The sequence below is a fragment of the Phasianus colchicus genome, chromosome 22 (assembly GCF_987193195.1).
Source record: "Phasianus colchicus chromosome 22, bPhaCol1.hap1.1, whole genome shotgun sequence".
NCBI lineage: Eukaryota > Metazoa > Chordata > Aves > Galliformes > Phasianidae > Phasianus > Phasianus colchicus.
Window position 1 is genome coordinate 4,693,060 of NC_143457.1, and position 22,935 is coordinate 4,715,994.

The 22,935-nt window shown below is 55.6% G+C and overlaps 2 protein-coding genes across 2 annotated transcripts; one reads left to right on the plus strand and one right to left on the minus strand.

Annotated features, from left to right (window-relative positions):
* Window positions 1-952: 952 nt before the first annotated feature.
* PLEKHN1 (pleckstrin homology domain containing N1) lies at window positions 953-12,412 on the plus strand. The gene is made up of 15 exons (XM_031613479.2): window positions 953-1,158; window positions 2,202-2,301; window positions 4,588-4,734; window positions 4,845-4,925; window positions 5,675-5,765; window positions 7,089-7,213; window positions 7,398-7,547; window positions 7,696-7,776; window positions 9,284-9,353; window positions 9,755-9,909; window positions 10,275-10,454; window positions 10,592-10,828; window positions 10,956-11,066; window positions 11,265-11,313; window positions 11,512-12,412. The coding sequence occupies exons 1-15, from the start codon at window positions 1,079-1,081 to the stop codon at window positions 11,682-11,684; spliced, it is 1,830 nt and encodes a 609-aa protein (XP_031469339.2). The 5' UTR covers window positions 953-1,078; the 3' UTR covers window positions 11,685-12,412.
* Window positions 12,413-13,196: 784 nt separating this feature from the next.
* PERM1 (PPARGC1 and ESRR induced regulator, muscle 1) lies at window positions 13,197-19,330 on the minus strand. The gene is made up of 4 exons (XM_031613446.2): window positions 18,916-19,330; window positions 16,627-18,444; window positions 16,104-16,220; window positions 13,197-14,273 (listed from the first exon to the last, which is right to left on the minus strand). The coding sequence occupies exons 2-4, from the start codon at window positions 18,440-18,442 to the stop codon at window positions 14,194-14,196; spliced, it is 2,013 nt and encodes a 670-aa protein (XP_031469306.2). The 5' UTR covers window positions 18,443-18,444; window positions 18,916-19,330; the 3' UTR covers window positions 13,197-14,193.
* Window positions 19,331-22,935: the final 3,605 nt, after the last annotated feature.

Genomic DNA, 22,935 nt, shown 5'->3' on the forward strand with positions numbered 1-22,935 from the left:
TTTACCTGTCCACAAAGGGTTAATGAGTTATACAAGGAGTGGGAGAAGGGGCTGGTTTAAAAGTGGAAGGTGCAGGAGCCTTTGGCAGATGTTCTGTTCTTAGCAGCCCCCTCCCCAGCTGTGGGATTGGTGCTGTGGGATGTGCTGCTCTTGTTCAGCTCCAGCACAAGGTGGGTGCAAACGGAGTCCAACAACCCCTGCGTGTCCCTACGGCTTCACAGAGCCAATCCCAGCATGGTTCAAACATCCCTGCAAGCAAAACATCCTCTCCCGGTCTTAAAACCCCATGTCAGAGAATCCATCATAATCTGGGAGGTGTTCCAGCATGGAACGAACTTTCCCATTAAAAACACACACACTGCTTTGGGCTTAAATTGCTTTTCTCAGCATCAGCCTTTGCTGCTGCTCTGCCAGGTTGCTGCAGGTCTGTGACTCTTTTTGCAGGGATGAAACCTGCACCCTGCAAACCCCCTCACTGCCAGGGGGGTCTTCTTCACCCACCAAGATAGCACTATCCCCATTAACCCCTTCCATGCCAAATGCTGCTCCTGCAAGTAAACAGCCCCAACCCTTGCAGAACTCTCCTTGCAGAACTCTCAGAATGCGAGCTCTCTGCATGCTTTGGGTTTGATTCATAACACTATGGAGTTTCCCCATTTGCTGTCACCACCCAGCCCAGCTTTATTTTTTTATTTTTTTCAATCCGCAGGACAGGAATATTCATTCTGCATCCACCTTTCATATCATCATTAGCGACTCCGTGTCGTTACCATCTCTTTCCTCATCCCTTTCACTTTTGCTGACCATTGACTCCCAGTAAAAAAAATACTCCCAGGGCATTTCTTCAACCCTATCCTATGCAGTGAACTGGGCTCAGCCCTGGGACGCAGCCCCTCCCCAAACGTCCCGGCCCTACACGGGGCGGAGGAGAAGCAGCCGGTGAGAGCCCTGGGCCAAAAGTCTGTTTGCTGCCGGCTCACACCCACAAGTCAGTGCCGACAGACGGAAGCGGGGCATGGCTGCGTGACACACGCACTGCTTCTGCTCCCAGTGCTCCCAGTTCTCCTGGGCTGCTGGAATGGGGAACATCGCGTGCGTCCCGCAGGCGCCTGGGGGGTTCCGGCACTCCTTTAGGAGGAAACCTTCGCTGAAGAAAGAGTGAGTACGAGTGCTTTCATTGGGAATGGGGTCGGTGCTGAGTTCTTCTTGGGAATCCCGAAGAGTGTTCCACCAGCAATGGGAGTTTTGTGGGGTTTTGAGTGGTGCCACAGCAGCTGCAGGCGCCTGGGGAGAGATCGTAGTGCTGTGCCGGAATGCTGCAGCCACATTGCCCTGAGGAACAGCATGATTTATTTCACTGGAGTTGGGAAATATCACCTCCCCACCGTGGGGCACAGAGCTGAGCGCTCAACATTCCTTTGTTTTGCATTTTATTTGTGCTGCCCTAACTCTAACCATAACCCTAAGCCTAACCGTAACCCTAACCGTAACCCTAACCCTAACCATAACCCTAACCCTAACCATAACCCTAACCATAACCCCAATGGTAACCCTAACCATAGGGTTACTGGCCATAATCCTAACGGTAACCTTAACCAAACCTAATCCCTAACTCTCACCCCCACCCTAACCCAGTGTACCCATCCCACCCATCCCTATCCCTTTTAGAAGGAAAACCCCAAACCCTGGCACTCAGCCTGAGCCCTGCTGTGCCCCCATGGGATGCAAACACCTCTGCGGGGTGGTACTGCAGCCCCAAATGGGGCTCCTTGTGTGCTGTATCAGGGGAGCTCTGCTGGGGGTGGAAGGGAAGAGAGGAAAACCACAGAGACCCCATAACACCCAGTGGTGTGCGTGCATGCATGCGTGTGTGTGTGTGTGCACACATGCAGCTCTGCCCTGAGGGTCTCACAGTGGGGCTGGAGGTGGCACATTGCAATAGGACATCGCTGCTCCCAGGCTCAGCTGAGAACATTTGGTGATGTGAAGAAATGGAAAATAAAACAAAGAAACACCAACAGGTGCAGCACGAAACCCGCTGTAATCATCCCAGGCAGTTATCAGCCCAGTGCTGGGCTGGGATGATTAGAAAGCCCACAGCAAACTGCTCACAGAGCTTTCCAAGTTCCCTTTTTTTTTTTCTGAGCAGAACTCGCTCTGCATCAGCTCAGATCTGTGCCATTTCTCCCCCTGCCCCATAGGCAAAATGGCAAGAAAAAGCTGCCCAGCTTCTTCGGCATAGACGGCGATGGGGAGAGGGATACAACGACAGACAAAATCCTGCAGTACATCCCTGGGAAGGCAAGTACCAGCACATCCTGCCCCACAGGCTGCATTCCCACCCATCCCAGGGCCAAAGGTGCACCAGGATCCACAGCAGGGCAGCTCAGGGGTGAGCCCTGTGCTTGGGATCCCCACGGAGGGGATAAGGACATGCTGCATCTCTGTGCGTGTGATTCGGGGGGAGTGCAGTGCGGTGGGAACATCATCACTGTTCTCAGCTCTTTGTTTCTGGGTAGGAAGGGAAAATGCGAGCGAACACTCAAAGGTAGGATGATTCATTCCCACGCTGGAATGAGACGGAGCAGGCAGCGTATTAGCAATGAGAGCTGGGAAGATAATCAGGAAGGGCAGGTCTGCCCCGGGCACGTAGCAGCCCCGTGGCCATATGGCTGCATCCCAGCAATGCTCGGGGAACTCAGCACTGTGTGTTTGCCCAGGACCTTGGGGTGGTCCAGGGCTGCGGATGGGGCAGTGCTGAGTGCGTGCTGTTGTAGGGCAATCAGGCCACGTGAATGTGGGGGAAGGGAGAAACTGAGGCATGGTGCTGTGTTAGCTACGAGGAACATCCTGCATGGAACTCAGCACATACCTGTGATGGGACATCTCCATCTGAGAGGTGATGGAGTCAGTTCAGCTGTGTGCACAGTGCTGGGGGCATCCCCCAATCCCTGCTCCCACCCCACCACGGATAGCATCCTTGTGCAGCTCCCACACCTCGCCCTTCCCTTTGCTTCCCACCCTTCCCAGCCACAGCAAATCCGCAGGGAAAGGATATGCCCGGAGCACAGCTCTGGCTTTGGGTACTGTGTGAGGGGCTGAGCCCTTTTTGCAGGGTGATTCAGCGGGGAGTCAGCGGGGGCTGCAGGGTACGGGCAGGTTAATCAGCAACCGGCTCTACCTGCAGGGTGAGCAGCGGGGATGTGGGGAAGGCAAGGAGGTGTTGGGGTTGGCACTGCTTGCCAAGCCCTGGGAGAAAGCTGCTTGCCTTGGATCTGTGCTGCCTGCAGCCCTTGTGGAGCAGAAATGGGATAGAAAAACACAGAGAGCCCCGCCTGGTAAAAAATTGACCTGAGCTGTCCCACTTCTTCCTGCCTGACCACAAGACCTGATCAGTGCTGATAAGACCACTGGCGCTTGGAAACCCTTCTCAATTACATCTTTCTCAAGAGAGAAAAATCCCAATCCCTCCCTTTGCCCACCGGCCATGTAGGGTCAGAGCTGCTCCCCTGCCCCCTCCAGCCCTGACCCCGGGGCTGTAGCTGGAAACACAGAGCTGGCTCCAGGCTTCTCAAGGGCAGATGGTGATGGTGTAGAGGGAAAAAAAAAAAACTGAGTCACCGGGCCCTGTGGGTGCTGAGGTTTGAGCCTGGGAAGCACAGGAGTAGTCATTGGTGAGAGCATCACCAGGCAGCCTGCAGCTCCCCACGGCTCGGATGTATGTGCATGGCACTGCATGGAGCTGGGAGGGAGACTGCAGCAGCAAAGGGCTCAGCTGCACCTGGAGGAGATTTCAGAGCTCTTTGCGGGTGCAGAAGGAGCTCAGCTCTGCAGGTATGAGGGTCCTGTGAGCCTCTGAGCACCAGGGATGGCTGGGGTTGGTGCCATTCCACCGGGGTGAGTCACTGGGGCCCACAGGGGTGAACTGTGTGCTGCTGGCTCTGCATTCATCACGGGGCACAGCTGCTGTCTCTGTGCTGTCCCCCGGCTCCCTGCTGCGTGCCTGGAAATGCTGCTTCAACATGTCACCACTGCAGCCCTCCCACTTCGACATGGGAGGAAATATCCCATGTAAATGGGTAAAAAAGGTCCCTCTCAGGCTTGCAGGGTGAGCTCGTGGCTCTTCTCCTCTTTCTTCTGCTTGGCAATGGGTATCTCTGACCCTGTGTGCAATACCCCATGGGCTGTAGGCAGAGGAGTGCAATAGGGGTGTGGGTTTGTGCCGTTGCACAAGGAAGGAATTTCCATCGAACCAGAGCTCAGGAAACATGGGAAACCCCAGGCCTGGAAGGCAAACTGCGTTGTCTTAGCCTTGCTTGGTCCTTTTCCCAGTCAATTGGGTCAGGACGGCAGGAGGCCAGAGTTGGGAAACCCTAAATATGCTTCTGCACACGCCCTTTCCCACCCCAGAAAACATCCCTCCAGCTCCTGTCTCCCCCAGTGCACACATCCCCATCTCTGCCAGCTGAGCCCAAAGCTGATTTCAGCACAAAGACCCCAAATCCAGAGCAGATGCAGAGCGCTGTGCTGGGGGCACCTCTTCCATCCATCCCACATCCCACCTCTGATTGTTTATCTTTGGTACAGAGCATTCAGAACCAAGAAAACCAGAAGGAAAACCTGGACCAGAGGTTCCCCAGCCTGTTCAAGAAGGGACGGAGGAAAACAGTTGTCAGGAACCTGGGGAAAATCATCTATTACTCCAAGGTCAAATTCAAGTTTCAGCACTGCCAGGTAATTCACAGCCTGACCCTGCAGGGCTGGGATGTGGGGAGAAATGCTGGGCAATGGGACCTACAGCTGTGGTGGATGTTTGTCAGAAAGCCTAAACGTGTTTTCTGTAGGAGGTCAATGACTGCTACCTGGAGCTCTTCCAGTCTCACCTCTACTTCCAGTCCATGGGCTCCAATGGGCTCACCTACCAGGTAGGGCACCTCCAAGGGGCAGCATGGCCAAACTGGGGGCACTGGGTGGGATGGACAAGATGGGATGGGCCTCTACTAGCAACCTTTGATGATGTGGGTTCATTATATACAGGCTATTATGCACATACAGCCAAAAAATCACAGCCAAAACCGACCCTGAATGCATTCTCCCTCTGCAGGAGTGAGTAACAACAACAGAGCATGGCTGCTTGGTGGATGCTGGGGAAACTCATCCCTTTTAGAAATGATTTATTGTCTTCTAGGTCATTGGAGGTTAATGCAATATGACAATATGTGCTCTCTTGACTCACGCAGCAAGCCAGCCATCAGACACACAGCAGAATGCAAACACCATCACCAATCCCCCACCTGCTTTATAAGCAGTCCCTTGGATTATTAATCCTAAAGGAATTAAGAAGGAATTAATGTGCCAGCAGCGGCCTCAAGACATTACAGCAATTAGCATCTTTCACAGCCCCTGTTCTGAGAGCCTGAGATGGGAGCACGTGCTTGTCATCATTCCTGTGCCTTGTGTGTGTGAAGGGTTGGGGTATGGGAAAAGAGCAGCTCAGTTCTGCTTTGTGTTATTCCCATATTCCTGTGTTTGGTTTTGCTGAGTTTTCTCCAAGATCTCCAAGCAGCGCTGGATGGAAGGCTCAGATGTTTCCAGCTGTTGGCAGCCCAACCTATGGGAAAGGGGCATTCTTTGTGGGCTGCCCCAATAATGGCAGCGTCTCCTTCCCACACAGGGTCTGCTGCCTTTGAAAGAGCTGAATGTCTGTGAGATGGAGAGCAGGAGGAGCGCGGGGCAGGAGGAGCAGCACGCCTTCCGCATCACAGGTCTGTGCCCCATGGTTTGAGAGGGTGTGTGAACCACAGCTGCCCCATGGTGACAAAGTGGAAAACACAACACTGTGGGGAGAGGAAGCAGGGAACTGATGCTCTGCATCCTTATCTGGTAGGGATGCCCAAGGCTGCAGGCAGGGAAGGGGCTGAGTGGGGACTTCCCTATCAGCGCTGCTGCCTTCAAGAGGTTTTAGGCTTTCCAAGCGCTCGCCTTGCTTATACAAGGGATAATGAGCTGTCTGCAGCGTGGCCAGAGGCTTCTTTGCTGAGTTACAGCAGCCCCAAGGCCCCAGGGGTGGTAGTTAGAGCCTGGAGTGCACAGAAATAGGGAAGGAATGCTGGAAAGATGCGGAGCCAAGGAAGAGAAAGCCATGCCATGGCCACCCAGAGATAGCAAAAAGGAGATGCTGATAATGCTGCTATGCCTTGGGTTTGTGGTCCAGCTGATGGTGCTGGTGGGACTGTGAGCACCCCAGCCTGGCTCACAGAAGTGGCTCTGTTGCTTGGAGATGTCCCAGAGCCTTCCTGCAGAAAGAGGAAGGACGGGGCTGTGGGACAGAGCACGAGGCTGGCACAGGTTGCTCAGCACGGCTGTGTCATTGCTGCAGCTCTGCAGGGCCTGGGAAACACCCACAGCCACCCAAGTTCCTGGGTAATGCTATTAGCACCTAGACTCCCTACTGTGCAGGGGATCTCTTTATCCCAGTTGCAAAGATGAGGAAGCCAAGGCAGAGAAGAGGGGTGAGCCCTGGACCTGCAGGAGGTGCCCCATATCTCCTCATACCCAACCAGTGAGATGGAGCTGAGCGGAGTGATGCAGGGACAGCCGCCCTGCCTCAGCTTCCCCCCCACCCTGCTGTGTTTGTATCAGCGCATTTCTGACAAGCCAGAGGTGTTTCAAAGTCTTAATTACCTGATCTTCATAACTAACACAGGTCTCATGAGATGAAAGGCTCCCCAAAGGGCAAAGTACCATGTTTATCCCGTGCGCTCGCTTATCTGACTCCTTCCGAGCCCCACAAACCCCCATCTCACCGAGCATGCACCGAGTTGGTTATAACCTGAGATCACTGGTCAATTATTAATCCCAACATCCATCCTGCAGCCTGCCAGAAGTGATGATTAACGTCATTAGAGTGTCTCTGCAGTGAGTAGCAGGGGGTGTGAGGCTTCACTTGCACTGCAGCTTGTCTGGCACAGGTGCAGCAATAAATACATACATTGGGAAGTGGTTGGTCTAAACATTTACAGCTGAGCTAAGAAGCACTGTGGTGCCCTTCGATGCTGCACAGCACATCTCATCTCTCCAACACCCAGGTCCATTGCTGAACCCTCTGATTGTGTTCTGCCCCACGGAGCCGGAGCTGAAGCAGTGGCTCTATCACCTGGAGAAGCAGATCCATCTGAATGGAGGGAGCCTGGGCTTGCCCTTCATTGCTCAGGTTGGTGCTTGGGGCTGGGATGCACGGGCTCTGTGCTGGGTGGATGCTGTGCTCTGCAGCATACTGCTTCCCCATCACCTCTTGCAGCACCTTGGGTTGGGTCTGGGGAAATTCTCACCCGGTATTCGGAACTTGCTGAGCATTTTGAAGGGGAAGGCACATCTCTGCTTTGGTCCATCCCTAGGATGACTGGAAGCAGAGCTCGGTGGGGAAGGAGGAGCTGCGGTGGTCGGTGCAGAACATGCCTGTCCAGGAGTGGAGGGGGACCCAGCGGGAATCTCTCGGTGACGTCCTCTGCGTTTCCAAAGTGAAGCTCCAGCACCTGCCTTTCCAGGTAGGACCACCGTGGGGTTCCTGAAGAGCCCTTCAGTGCACATCGTGGGGCAGTGCTCATCCCCACTCTGCTGGCCCAGCTGCAGTGCCTGGGGATGGAGCAGGAGAGCACTGTCCCAGGGTTCAGCACTGCTCTTTTCCTTCCCTAGGAGCAGCACGAGCGCCTGCTGGTGCTGTACCCCTCCACGCTGGTGATTGTGTCTGAAGAGCACAACGGCCTCTACTTTAAGGTACATTCATCCTCCAGCATCTCTCTTTTCTCTCCGCAACCCACAGCACAGCTTCAGCTCTTTCTTCCCTCCACCTGGCTCTCCTCCTCTTGGCAAGGGCTCTGCCTCCCTCGCCAGCTGGCAGGTGAGCAGCAGCAGGGTGTTGCAAGCCCTCTTCCCATGAGAAACACCTTGCCCTCCTACAAAGCCCTGCGGGGAAGGAGCTGGCTGCCGAGCACCGCGATGCAGGGAGGAGGAGGTGAAAGCCAGCAGCACCCAGGCAGCATGCACGGTACGGGGGCTGCACCCGTATCACCTGCAGTGCGAATGGCCCTCCAAGCCAACATCTCAGGCATCACTCCAATGGCTGTCAAGAAGCCATGTGCACTCCAAGGCTGTTTATTTCAGGTTTGAGCAGAGAAAAAAGCAGTGCAGCGCCCAACCGACAGGTGCGCACTGCCAGGATGCTATGTCACCACATCCATGCCATGCCCTGCGGCGTGCAGGCTGCTTTTAATTGGAGTGGGAAGAGCCGTGTGGAGCATCCATGGGCTGGAGCAGGGCCATGCACCATGAGAGCTCTCCCTGAACACCCACCTGGGTGTTTCCCTGTTCCACACCTCGGGCTGAGCTTGTTTTCGGGAGCGCGTTGTCGGCAGCTCCTGGGAAGAGGACACTGTACGAGAGGGCCCTGGGTTGGGCTCCTGGATTAACTCATCTCTTTTGAAACCTTAAACTGGATTTGTCTTCCCCATCCTTCCCTGTGCTCCCTTCCCACGGTGCGGGGCTGCAGGGGATTCCCCTTGAACCGGCTCTTCCACGGGCATGCTGGGGCACAGCAGCCTTCTCCCAGTGCTTCTGCAAGCCTGCTGAGCCCTCCCATCGATGTGAAAAGAGTCTGGCCCTTCTCCTTGCTCATTTTGGGGGTTGCCATGCCCAGGAGGGCTGTTTGCAAGAGATGCTCTGTGTCTGCCCCACACCCATGTGTGGCAGCACCAAAGTCCATTTCTTACGGCAGCAACAGGGGAAACTGAGTCACAGAGCGCGGCGTTAGTTTTTCCTCCTAAGGTCTGCAGTGCTCGGACCATAAATCACTTTCCTACGCAGGAGAAATACTGCAGGAGTTTGTCATCACTCCCTCAGCACTAACCCACCTCCATGGCTGTGCAATGCCATTGTGGACGTGCGTGCAATGATTGCATTGTGCTCAACACTGAGGACGAGTTGGGGACAGAGTGCTTCAACCTCTGCCATGTGTGCCACCGGAGTGGCAGCCACAAGTGTGCCCTACAGCTCAGGGCTCACGTTTCAGCTGCTGGCACCCGTGGGGCTCAGCCCTGTCTTTGTGAGGCTTTGCAGGGTATGGAGGGGAGATTCCTGGCTGTCAGGCTGGAAATCCCAGCCAGCAGGTCAGCTTTTGTGGGGACAACGCTTGTGCAGTGTTCTGGAGACATCAGCTGCTAAAAGGTGGGAAAATGTTGCCAAGAGGGCTAGAAAAGAGACAGTGATTTTCTTCTTTCCCCAACAGGGCGAGCTGCCACTCAATGCCATCCAAGTGTTGTTTGAAGAGAATGAGAAAACCTCATTTTTAATAGAAGGTGCATATTCAGGGCTGTGCTGGATGCAATCTGGGTTTGGGCTGGGATCCTCTTGTCCCATGGAGGTGTAGGGACCTGGTGCCTGGGGATGAGGTATGGGGATGGGGTGTGGTGTGTGGGGATGGGGTATGGAGATGGGAATGGGTGTGGGGATGGGGAATGGGGGATGGGGATTGGGGATGGGGATGGTGGATGGAGATGGGGATGGGGGATGGAGATGAGGTATGGGGATGGGGATTGGGGATGGGTAAAGGGGTATGGGAAATGGGTTATGGAGATGTGATGTGGGGATGGGGATGAGGGATGGAGAATGGGTATGGGAGTGCCCATGGGTTCCTGGGGGAGACATCGTGGGCTGCAGCCTGGCCCCAGCAGCAGCCCCGCGTGATGCTGTCTCGCAGGCCGGCTGATCAACTCCATCCGCGTCATCTGCCGCAGCTATGAGGATTACCAGGAGTGGCTCTACTGCCTCAAAACTGCCCAGTTTCGAAATGCTGACTCCTCCTTGTCCGGATCAGAGAGTTTCTCAGGATCAAAGCTGCCACACCTCAGCCAGGTAACAGCTGTTGCGGATTTGCGTGGAAACCAGTATAAATCCAGTGGGAATGAGGATGGGTGTCCCTGATGCAAGAGCCTAGGGTGAGCTGGACCATGAAGCTTTAGCCCCATCCATAGAAATCTCAGCCCTAGGGAGCTCCATCTTGTAGGATGCTCAGCTCTGGGGTTCTCCATCTATCGAATGTTCAGCCCTAGGAATCCCCATCCGTAGGATGCTCAGCCCTAGGGTTCTCCATCCACAGGATGCTCAGCCTTAGGGAGCTCCATCTGTAGGATGCTCGGCCCTATGGAGCAGCACATGTCAGTGCAGGGTGTTGGAATGCTCAGGTTGCTCTGATGCAATCCTCTTCTCTTCCCCTGCAGTTTGCTGGCAGTGGGAGAGGCTCACTGGCCTCCGATGGCCGCACCAACTCTTGGGCATCTGGAGGGAAAGGGACCAACACCCTGACACACCTGTCCCAGCACAGCGGCTCGCTGCACGACGCTCAGTCCTTCATGTTGCTGGAGGAGCCACACAGCCCTGGCTATTCCCAACCTCTTCACGTGAGTGAAACCCATGCCCAAAACCTGGGAAATTAATGGGGAGGGAGCAGGTGGAGCACCCAAGTGAGGCGGTGACCATGCATTGCTTACATGTGGGTCCAGGCTGATGCAAAAGAGCCAGCTTTGCCTTTTTGCAGTGCCTGCCCCACACCAACTGGCCGAGCACCGTGCTGCCTGTGCAGGAGCTGCGGAGGGGCAGCAGCACCAAGAAGCCTAAAGGCAGATGTGGTCCAGGCACACAGGATGTGGAACAGGCACCGTGCAGCCTCATCCCCCAGCACCCCGTCCTGCCTGCTCTGTACAGTGAGCCATACTGCACCTACAGCACACCGCATCGCTCCACGGACCCCCCTGCACAGCTGGAACTGAGCAATGTAAGGCTTCCTCCTCCCCAATTCCTTCTGTTTTCCTCACTGTGATGCTTGTGGGAATAGCAGCCCTGAAGCGGTGTGGTGGGGGGCCTCCATGGTGGGCATCAGCTCTTCCATTTGCTCTGTTTAGGTCCTGCAGTGTCAGAAGATTGCCCAGCCCCTGCCTGGCAGGCACTGGATGGAGGTGCTCGGGGCACAGAGACACCCCCAGCTTCCTGCTGATGCTCCATACCTTGCCAACGTGAGTTTGTCAGTGCAGCCCTGGGGCAGGGAGCAGCCCTGCAGTGCTGTAAGCACCTGGAGGGGCTGGGGGCTTGATTTGTTTCTCTCAGGGTTGGAGCCTGTTGTGTGGGTGCAACCTGGGGACTGGGGAGGGCATGGGGTGCCCCAGGACTGCAGCACTGTGCTGTCCCCCATCAGTGCATCTCCTTCTTTCCAGGTGTCATCTCTGCCAGAGGAACATCTGGGCCCCTTGCTGCAGCCACCAGGTGAGGCCCGTGGGTGCTGCTGGGTTCTGCATCCCCATCTCCACCCCCATCCACGTCCCCATCAGTATCTTTGGAGCGGGGCTGAAGGAGGAGTGCAGGGATCCATGTGTGCCCTTCCCTCCTCCTTGCTGACCACAGGCAGCTAGCTGAATCAGGCTGCTTTGGAGGAGCTCTCAGGGCTGTGCTGTCTCCCTGCAGATGATGGCATGGGTGCCTACGATGTGCCAGAAGGCGGCTGCCTGCACCGTGACTCTGCAGTGTACCACGACTACGCTGAGCTGCAGAGCTTCCAGAGCGAGCTCAGCTATGACAACCTATGGGACGCCGAGGGCAGGGAGCCAGACAGCCCAGCACCCTGCTATGAAGTGTGAGCAGAGGTCTCACTGGGCACAGGATGACCCCTGGGCTCTGTTCTCCTACCCCAGTGGGTACAGGAAGCAAAGGGATCCGCAGCGATCCCTGGGAGCAGTGTTAAGGACATCCCAGAATGGTTCCCATTGCGGGGAGGGGGTAAGGGGGGGGACACATCCTCCTCCCATCCCTCAGTGTCTGGGGGAACCTGGGGAGATCAGGGCACAAACAATAGGGGACAGAGTCTGGGTGCTATCGCTCTGCAGCCTCTTGGCCAGATCCCTCAGCACATACGAGGTCAGCAGCAAACCCAATTGTTTTCTTTTTTTTACCTGAGGCTCCAAATTCTTAACCTTTGTCCCCTCCAGAGGCTGCAAACCAAACATAGCGATGAAAATCTGTTTCGGTGCACACAAAGCAACCCAGCAGCGTTTTGTACTTGAATGTCTACGTATTACATTGTACTTACCTGTATTTTCCAGAAGGTATCCAGCAAAGTTTACATGCGAGGTTTGAGTGAATTTGATGTATTTAATGTGTAGATGTGGCTGAGTAGGAGATGTATTTAATGTTGAAGCTGTGGATGAGGCTCGGTGCTGCAGTGTGTGTGTTGGGTTGGGTCTTCTGCTGTCGTTGTGTCGTTCCAGGTTTACCTTCTTGTTGGGAAGCTGTGTACTAATAACTGAAAGGATCTATTTATTCAGAATGGAATGGTACTGTGAGCCCTACAATTACAGCACACCTTCCTCTGCCAGGCGTTGTTCTCTCTTTGCCATCCCTGTGCCTTCACTCTCCCTCCTGGGGGTCTCAGGAAGGGGCTTTCCAATTCAACCATGCACCTGCTGCAAGGTGCACGGTCTTGCTGGCAGCAATGCAACCCACAGCAGCAGCCCTTCCCTCCCCCCCCCCCAGCTGCACTGGGCTAAATTGCATTATTGGTGCATGGCTGCAGCGTTGGCTCCTGGGCTCCATCTGGGTGAGATTCAAATATCCCCTGCTGGCATTGCTCTCATACAGCAGGAGGTGGCAATAGCAGCACGGTCCCACGGCGCTGTCCCAGCTCCCAGCACTCCCTCTGAAACCCTCTTGCTGGCAATGACACAGCCCTGACCTAGCAGAAATGTCCGCAGGAAGCTTTGCTCTCATCTCATGACAGGGGAGGTGACTGAAATATAAAAGGAGCTGCTGCATCCAAGCAGATTGCAGCACAGAGCCGTCGCCACCTTGGCGCACATGGTGCAAGCAGGCCAGCACCTGCCTGACTTTTTCAAGGAGGTGACAGTCATGGGAGCTGCATGCAGGGCAGGGTGGCACTGCGCCCACCTCGGTGACACGCACGCAGCCTCCAGGATGCACCCAAAAGGTCGTTTCTATTGTGGTGGGGCTGGGATGCTGAGCTGCTGGCTGCTCCCTCTGCGGGTGCACCTTGGGTTAACCTGGCTGCTAAGAGAGGTGAGTGCTGGAAAGCCCAGGCTCTGAAGGACTCACCATGCAGACACGGGAATGCACGCATAGTATTAAAGGAGATAGATCTTTATTGGAAGCTTCCAGCATATTTAGTCTGTTCTCTTCCTCCACGCAACTCCTCACACCCAACGTACAGCTCCTACACAGTCCACACAGAGTCAGTATCTCTCTTTCATCACATGCTGCTATGTATCCCACTGCATAACTGCACTGTGTGCTCTCTGCTCTGCATTTATGGTCTTCAGTGCAACCCATGCACGGCACTCTGTATTGCAAAGAAGAGCAGAACCTCCTCTTCTTGCCCCTTATTGCCTCAGACTGCTCCTATAAAGCTCCTAGGCAGACCCACATGGGATTTTGGGGCAGATTTCCCCAGTATCTTTGTGGATCTGGTCCCTAAGTGCCTACCCAACCCCTCATTTCTGCTGTTTGCAGACTTGTGAGTGCAGAAAACCCTCATGGGGGTTCTGGCTCTTGGGTGACCAGACACAGAACCATTTTGTTTTTGCCTCTCACCCCCTTCTCCCCCACAAGGTCACACTCTCACCCTCCTCCTCTTCCCACTCCACGTCTCCAGGACAGGAGCAGCATGGAACAAACAGACCCCAGGGCTGGCACCCATCGAAGCCAAATGTGCACTCCCTGTGCCCTCTCTGACACGCTCTTGCCCTTGCCAGGGCTTTTCCCAGTGCACAGCTCCAATCCCTTTTGTAGAACATGAAGCACTTTTTCTGTTTGTCCTTTTTGCTCTCCATCTCAGTGTTTTGCCAGTGGGTGACCCCCACAGGGAGGTCGGATGCCAATCCTTCTCCTAGCAGGCGGCATAAATATGCAAGAAGTGCAAAGAAAGAACAGAGCTGGCCCACGCCAGGCTCCTTTCCTGTCAAGCACGTGTACAAACCGCCTACCGTGTTGTCACCGGAAGGATCCTGCTCCCCGTGACATCTTGTCCCCTTTGGGGATGGCTCCTGAGAAGTCTCAGTGCTGGGCTCTGGGCTCGTCATGCTGCCCAAGAACAAGGTGCCCATCCTCAGCTGTCCTTGGGAACGTGCTCTCCTGGGGCTAGGTGCGGGGCCGTCCTTCCCTGACCTGCCGTCGGAAGTAGCGGATGGCAGACAGCGTGCCAAAGCTTGCCAGGAACACTGCAAAAGAGCCCGTCACATTCCTATGGTGAGGATGGGAGCTTCTTGCAACCTAGAGAGCATTCTCCCAACTTGGAGGCCATGGGACCTCCTCCTATGTATCCCCATCTCATGGGGTTGTTCCCAGCGCATTCCATCCTGTGCTGCCCACACCTTGGAGACCACATCTGGATCTCTAGTTTGAGCACATGGGTCATAGTTCCTCCAGATGACTGTTTCAAAGGAAAGGATGCACAGACTTCATTTGTGTGCTGAGGAGTGAAAGGACTGAGCACCGTGGTGGCAATGGATTGAGCACGTTGGTGATATCGGAGTTACTGAGCACCATGTTGGTGTTGGATTGAACACCATGGTGGTGTTGGATTGAGCACCACGATGGTGTTGGATTGAGCACCATGTTGGTGTTGGATTGAGCACCACGATGGTGTTGGATTGAGCACCACGATGGTGTTGGATTGAGCACCACAATGGTGTTGGATTGAGCACCACGATGGTGTTGGATTGAGCACCATGGTGGTGTTGGATTGAGCACCATAATGGTGTTGGATTGAACACCATGTTGGTATTGGATTGAGCACCACAATGGTGTTGGATTGAGCACCATAATGCTGTTGGATTGAGCACCATGATGGTGTTGGATTGAACACCATGTTGGTGTTGGATTGAGCACCATAATGGTATTGGATTGAGCACCATGATGGTGTTGGATTGAGCACCATAATGGTATTGGATTGAGCACCATGATGGTGTTGGATTGAGCACCATGATGGTGTTGGATTGAGCACCATAATGCTGTTGGATTGAGCACCATGATGGTGTTGGATTGAACACCATGTTGGTGTTGGATTGAGCACCATAATGGTATTGGATTGAGCACCATGATGGTGTTGGATTGAGCACCATGATGGTGTTGGATTGAGCACTGCGACTGTGTTGCATTGATCACAGTAGATCTGCACAAGGTGTGGTTGACAGGATGGTGATGGTGGTTGCATCTGGCATGGCTTATGACATCTTATATATGAGATAGAGGGGAAAAATCCCACTAGAGGAAGCTGTATCTCTTGAGTTAGCTCTCCTGATATCTCAAAGACAGCGGCCTTAACTTGGTGCCAACACAGTACTGGGAGTTTTTGTAACCCTAGGCCCCCATCCCACCATATCATTCTGTGGGCTATCTGCAGACATCCTGATCCCAGCCAAAAGCAGAAAATACCCAAAACTCAGAATGAGAAAATAGAGATGTACAAATGGATGGAGCTCCTCTCTGAACACGCAGCAAAAGCTTTCAGTTTGGCTCACAGCAGAGATCAGATCATCTCATGTGTGCCCAAGAAAAGCTCCTTGCACGCTGCTTTATGCAATCCCATGGCATGAGGCTCACTGTGCCCACGTCTGCCCCTGGTACTAAGAAGGCAAGGAAGAGCTGGCCAAGAGCTCCTTGTGATCGTGGTGTGGAGCTGCTTTAGCTAGTATGCTATTCTCAGCCTGGGTGTCAGCTTCCTGATGACCTTCGTGGGGAACATTTCTCCCAGTGGCCTGGGGCCACCTTGATGCCATCTTGGTTCCGCCTCAATGGCACCTTGGTGCAAACCAGCAAAGGCTGTTCTGGGATAAAACTGGGATCTCTTGCAGGCTACATGCAAGGCAGCAGACCCTATGCACAGGGAAAACCCTAAGCAAGGTGTCAGGACCCACATTCCTATAGGAGATGTTAGAAAGCACTTTTGGAACAGCAGGAAAACAGCTGCATTTTCCCACCGGCATATTTCAGTGATGGGATCCCTGCCTTCATCCCTGCACACCCCATCCTCCCCCAACCCCACACACCGGTTTTCCAGGCATCCGGAGCCTGCAGGTCGGAGGTCTTCACCGCCCAGGAGGCAAAGGCACAGAAGACGAGGCACATGTCCTTGTGGGTCAGCGCCAGCGGGGCCTCAGGTCTGCCTGCGGGAAGGGGAGCAAGCTCAGGACGCAGCCCCAAAGTTGGTGCTTTTTGCTCCCACCTCATCAGACTGCAGCTCAGCAGTCATTGACATATCTCAGGGTCTTTTGGTGCAGAAGGATTTGGCTATTTTCCCTCCCATCCCCTCACCAGGAACTCATGTATGTTGTTCCGCAGGATGGCACAACCACAGGAACAACTAACCCAGCTAGGAGAGGGACTGGGGCCAGCACACAGCCTGCTGCATGCATGCAAACTGCACACCCTGCTAAATGCATGCACAGCGCACACCCCACTGCATGCACGCACAGTGCACACCCCACTGCATGCATGCACAGTGCAAAGCCAGCAACACACAGACCTCAGCAGTCTCCATGCAGAGCCAGCCGTGGGCTCAAGCTGCTTTACCTCTCAGTGCAAGGGCCATGTCCAAAGCTGGTGGATACTCAGGACCCCCTCCCAGTGGCACGAGGGCAAGGTGGGACCCTCTCCGTGCCAGTGATGGGGAGGCTGGCGCTTGGGTTCTGCTGTGTGGCTTTGGCCTCTGCAGGATGGACATCAGAGCCCCCACGGCTTTCCTCACCTCAGAGGCTGGTGAGGAGAAGAGAAATCCCCTCCAGCCCCTCCTGTGCTGGGGTCTGTCGGGGAAGAAGTGTTCATACAGCTCAGGCACTGTGGCAACCTGGGGCTCTTTGGCTGTAGCCGCATCGGGATCCTCCTTTTGCAGCTCAGTGTGGTGCAAGCCAAAAAACTCCTTCCTCTTCCTCTCTTTACGCTTGGCTTTTTTCCTACTTCCTTCAGGTTCATTGAAAAAATACTCATACAGTTCAGGCAAGGATATTTCCCTCTCCAAGGGTGTTTTCTCGCCCTCCACCGCGTTCTCTGCTGCTTCTTCTTCCCCCTGGGACTCGCAGAACAAATAGTCGTACATCTCAGGCCACGTCACATCCAGGGTGTCTGCCCCAGGAGGGCCCCCAACTGTGAATGTTGGGGAGCCCATCTCTCGGGGGGGGCTGGCTGTGAACTCCCCACAGCCCCCAGCAGCAGCAGCCACACTCAGGGGACCGAGAGCCTTCCCCTCCTGGCACAGCTCTCCCAGCCCAGTGACAACCACTGGTGTGGTGACAACCACTGGTGTGACATCTGGTGTAGTGACAACAACCGATGGGGTGACAACCACTGGCGTGGTGTCCGGTGCAGCGACCACCACTGGCACAGTGTCACACGCCCCTTTGCCTGCCACCTGCCTGTCCAGCTTGGTGGCCCTTGCCTTCCCTGGTGACTGTGCTCCTGACTCCTTTGCCTTCAGCTTTGGGGACACGCTGGGGGGCACACCCACCAGCTCCACACCAGGGCTGCCCATCGGCCGTTTGCTCTCCGCAGCCTCCTCACTGCTCAGCCTCATGGGTGCCGCTTTGGCAGCCTTCTCCTTCCCTTTGCCCTTCCTTGAGGTCAGTGGGGAGGACGAGGGGGTCCTGCTGGGTGTTGTGCTGCCCCGTGCTGGGCTCCCTGCTGGCTCCTTGTCCCCAGGGGTCACCTCGGCGCCACCAACTCCACGCTGCCTGCGGCTCTTCCTCGCTGACGCTGGCACTTTGGGTCTCACCACCTCCTGGACGCTGGGCTGGCTTCTTGCTTTCTCCCCAAGCTCTGCAGCAGGCTCTGCAGCAGGGTGTTCATGGGTAGGTCCCAGCACCCCAGCATGGCTTTTCCATGCAGTAGCCTCCTGGGCACCTCCCTGTGCCACTGCTGGGCTCCCACAGGGCTGCTCTGTACCGGTGTCTTCTCCTTGGGCACAGGATGCAGCAGGGTGCCCAGCAAGCTCCATGGCCCCGCTGCCAGCAGCTCTTTCCCCCAACGCTGCATCCTGCCCTGCGGTGCCCTCAGCTGCAGGAGGATGGGGCGGCTGCCTGCCCTGCACGCTGGGCATGGCAGCAAACAGAGGGCAGACGGGCTGCTTGCCTTCACGTAAAATGGATGAGCACAGATCTGCTTCGTCCTCTCCGCACAGCCCACGTGGGGAACAGCTCGCCTTGCCAAGCCCTGGCTCGGTGCCTGCCCTGGTGCTGCACGGAGCGGGCACACCGTCCCCTTGCTCAATGTCACTGAGGCACTGCTCCTCTGCTGTGGCCAGGGCAGCCGGCTCTTGGTTGCATTCCTCCACCGCCCGCAAGAACTCAGCCCAGTCGCGGTCGTTCAGCTGGATGCTGTACTCGAAGTTATCCATGCCTGCAGCAGCACAGCAAGGGGAGGGGGGCCGGAGAGAGCAGGGAGTGAGGAGGGGGCATGGCATCACTAGAGAACATGCCCCCTAGCCATCGGCCCTGCTCATTTTGGGGCTGGAATCAGTGGGATCTCATCCCATGAGGATGGCTCGTGGCAGACCCCATGGGCGGTGCTGAGCTGGGTATGGCCATGGCCACTCCATTCAGGGTTGCTCCGGGTATTCCCTCTGCACAGCACCAGGATATTGCATCTCTCCTTCCCTTTTCCCACTTGCTTTGCCCCCAACCTGTGCGAAAAACAGAGAGCTGAGGCTCTTTCCTGCTGCCCAGTGCCATGCAGGAGGGAGCATGCAGTGCAGCCCAAGCAGAGAAGTTTGCAGCCTTTTGGGGTGGGAGATGCAGCAGAGCCCAGAGCCAGCAGAAGGGGACCCAGCAGCAGGAGGAGAAGCAGAGAGGCCACAACAGAGCATCCTACCTGTGCCACAGCCCCAGGTGGTGACGGAGCCATTCAGAGAGCCATGCAGGAAAATCCCCCCAGCACAACATGATGCCGTACCCTTGACGGGGGCAGAGAGCTTGAGTTCTGCTCCATTCACTGCTAAAAATAGTCCCCATGTCACCTGAGCTGCGGGGAGGGCAGCTCCTTATTTAGAAGCTGCTGGGGCAGAGGCGAGGTGGCGGGCGGCACATTGGTGCCCTGTGCTCTATGGGGTCCGTGGGATTGTAGCCCCATGGGTTGGGCATCACAGCTCTATGGGTATCACAGCCCCATGGGATGGGCATCGCAGCCCCACGGGATGGCCCATAGAGGGGTCATGGAGAGCATCAGTGGGATCATAGAGTGCGCACAGGAGAACTGAGCAGCCACGGGACGGCAACCAGAACCAGAAATAACCCCAGCAGCCAGAAATAGCTGGGAACTGCTGCCCTGCCCCTGCTGTGGCCCCGTCCTGCAGGGAGGAAGCTCCCCTGCGCGGCTGCCGTCACGCACTGCACGGCCACGCGGCAGCACGCGGCCCTATCCATCCTGCAGGCTGACGCACACAGGGAGAGGACCAGTGGGAACACGGGGAAGGAAAGAGGGCTGCTGCCTGCCAGCCCTATCTGCCGTCTGATCTGGCTGCACCCTGCTCCCCCTGCTCCCCGCACGTGCTCACAGACGTAGAAGGGAAACCAGCCGGCTTCCTCCCCTTGGCTGCGCCCGCTTCCTTCCCTTTGAGCCCTCCACCCCGCCTCGCAGACCGCAGCGGGGAACATGAAAGCTGCAGGCGCAGCAGGACGGAACCAGAGCCAGCAGCGGGCTGTCAGCGGTGTCACATTGACAACTGGCACCAAACCCAACAGGAACTGCACACACCCCGGCCCGCGGGACACGAGCACGGCTCAGAGCGAGAGGCATCCAAGTGTTTTATTTTGTTGGCCGGGGTGAAGCCCACGCACCATCCTCGGGGGAGCTGCACATCTGCAGGCGCTTCCCTGCCTTCCTCTGGGCTGACCCTGAAGGCACAGCGTGCTGCAGGGTGATGCACCTCATGCTGCTCAGGGGATGCTCCTGTACCTCCGGCTCCCAGCCCCACACATTTGCTGCTTGGGCACTCAGGATGTGGTATAAATAACGGATGTCACCCTGTAATTAGAGATGGGACTGAAATAACGCAGCAGATGAGGCCCCTCTCTGCCCGATGGCACAGGATGGAGCGTGGGAGAAGGAGCCAGCAGCAAGGGAATGGAGCTCAGGGAAACTGAGGATCCTCTTTTGTGCAAAGGGTTTCTTTGGGCTGAACCCACTCCAGGGACAGTGCAATGTGGGTTTGGTCACAGAGAAGCTCTCCCTGCCTTGATCCAGATCCATCACAGTGTGTCTGCACAGAGGGAGGGATGGGTTTGCAAGAAGCAAGATAGACAATTATAACAAGCGTAATGGAAAGAGAAGGACATCTCCAGATCCAGGAAGGGGTTAACCTTGCACTGAAACTCCGAGCTCTGTGCTGCTGCAACCACCAGGCTGGTTCTGCTGGTTTGGGGCAGGTGAGGCTGGGAATCATCACCCCCAAACCATAGAGGTCGGCATTGTTTTTCCCTAGCCCCCCCCCCCCCCCTTTTTTTGTGTGTGTATATGCGTGCATGGAAATCTGTCCCCAGGCTCTGTTAACATCCCAGCCCATGCTTCCCAGTGGGCTCACTCAAAGGTCAATGCCTTGGCTGCTGCAAAACCCAGCCTGCGCCTGGCTCACACCCCGCCAAGCTCTCCCAAAGCCTCGCATCCTGGCCTGAGTTTCGGGTTGCTCATCCAAGTCTCGTTGGGTTTCAGGTTTCCCTGCAAGCGTTGGCTGCTCTCGGCGTGCAGCAGCCTTGGGACACAGCTCCGTGCTGGCAGGATGGGTCCCTGTGCCAACGGGACGTCAGCTGCGCCCACGTGGAGCTGCAGAAGGAGTCAGGGCCACCACGGGCTGACGGTGTAAAGCTGCATTGCTGCGGTGTGATGCAGTCACACACAGTGTGGTTTGTGGTGGAGGTGACTGGGGACCAGCATCCACCACCAGGTGACAGCTGTCACCCCACAGCCACCTCTCCGCAGCGCGCTCTGCGATGCCTCCAAGCCCTTCCCTAGCAGCTCTGCTCTCTTTGTCCTTTTTTTTTTTTTTTTTTTTTTTGTCCCCATGAGTTTGCTGGGCTGAAGTTCCAGCTCCCAGACATCCAAATCTTACTGCCAGCAGGATCGGTGTTTCACCTGCAGAAACCATTTCCCTGCCATTTCCACTAGGTGTCACTTCCACCCAGAAAGTCAGCGCTTTCCCCAGATTTTTCACCACCTGGTGCACAAGGATATGCAAACCCTAAAAAGAGGCTGCAATGACCAGGAGGTTGGGTTGGGGAGTTCCTGGGTTGGGACGTTGTTGGATTAGGATGTTGATGGGTTGAGATGAAGTTGGGTTGCAATACTGTTGGGTTGTGATGGGGTTGGGTTGTGTTGGTATGGGATTGTGTTGGAATGGGATTGGTTTGGGACGGTGTTGGGTTAGGATGGGATGGGATTGGGATGGGGCTGGGCTGTAATACTGTTGGGCTGTGATGGAATTGGGTTCTAGGATTGGGTTGGGTTGGGATAGAACTGTGTTGGGATGGGGCTGGTTTGGGATACAGTTGTGTTGGGATGGGGTTGGATGGAGATAGAGTTGAGCAGGCTAGGGACAGGTGTCAGTGCTTGGAGAGAATTGGAGAATTGCAAGTGGGATGAGGTTAGGGTTAGGGCTAGGGCTAGGGTTAGGGTTAGGGTTAGGGTTAGGGTTAGGGACTGCACTGATCCCCAAAGCCTGGAGAATTCAAATGCCACTAACACAGAGTGCATGGTCATCCCAGTGCCACCAGTAACACCAGTGTCACTACTACCACCAGTGCTACCAGTAACCCCAGTGCCACCAGTGCCATGAGCTGCCATGCTTCAGGCTGAGCACCGCTGGGCCGTGCAGAGGGCAGGAAGCAGGAGGCAGCAGGAGCTGTGATGCTCCAGCACTGCTCACATCCTGATTCTGGTGGCACCATCAGACATGGGAACCCATCTGCCTCCCAGCAGGGCAAATAAACCCACCTCCCTCTATTAGGCCATTGTCTTTTGAGGAAATGTTATTGTTTCCAGCAAAGCCCTTCAACCGCAGTGAGCTCTCCCATCTTCCTGTCTCCCTGCTCACATCTGGGAATCCTATTTCAAGCACACATTTTTTTCCTCCAATTCTTCACGAAAGTAAAATATTTCTTCTTCCCCCTTTCCCTTGCAAGGAGGGTGGATATGCAGCTTGCGCTTGGATTTGCATACCAGTTGGGCTTGGGCTGGGTGTTCTAAATGACTGAGGTCCTTTGCATGCTGCAAAAGGCCTCGTGGTTCCTCGAGCAGAACTTAAGGCACTCCTGGATGCAATGGCCCTGCATGCTGGGATGTGCACAGCACAGTGCCATGCAGGGCTGGAGCCACTGCAACAACCCCACTAATAGCAATGCCAGCACAGACACACGGCGCTAATGGAAATCTGTGCTACCTGTCTGCCTCATCTCTGCCCATTGATTTAGCAGCTGAGACCGAACCGAAGAGACAATAACAACTGCAAAGCAGGAGCAGACAGCAGAATTACAGCTGGAAGGAGATGAAAGGGTTGGGAGGAGCACGCTCCATCCCTGATAGGACTCAGTGCTCTGATCACCGGCTGCAGGAGCGTGGCATTGCAACCCGGCTCTGCCCTATGGGATGTGTGTGGGGGGGGTCTGAAGCTGTGACTGCACCCAGGGGGCTGCCCACAGCTCGCCCACCTCTGCACGAGGCTGTGACTTAAAGAACCCAGCGTGGGAGCAGGTCTGCCCCGCTCCGGCATCTTAACAAGAAGCAGCTGCTGGAGGCGGAGGGAGGGATTGCACAAGGAAAAGGCCTCACTGCATTAATTAAAGGTCACGGGGCCATTCCAGAGGCTTCCCAATTACCTTTGGAAGAGTGTCGCTAATGTGA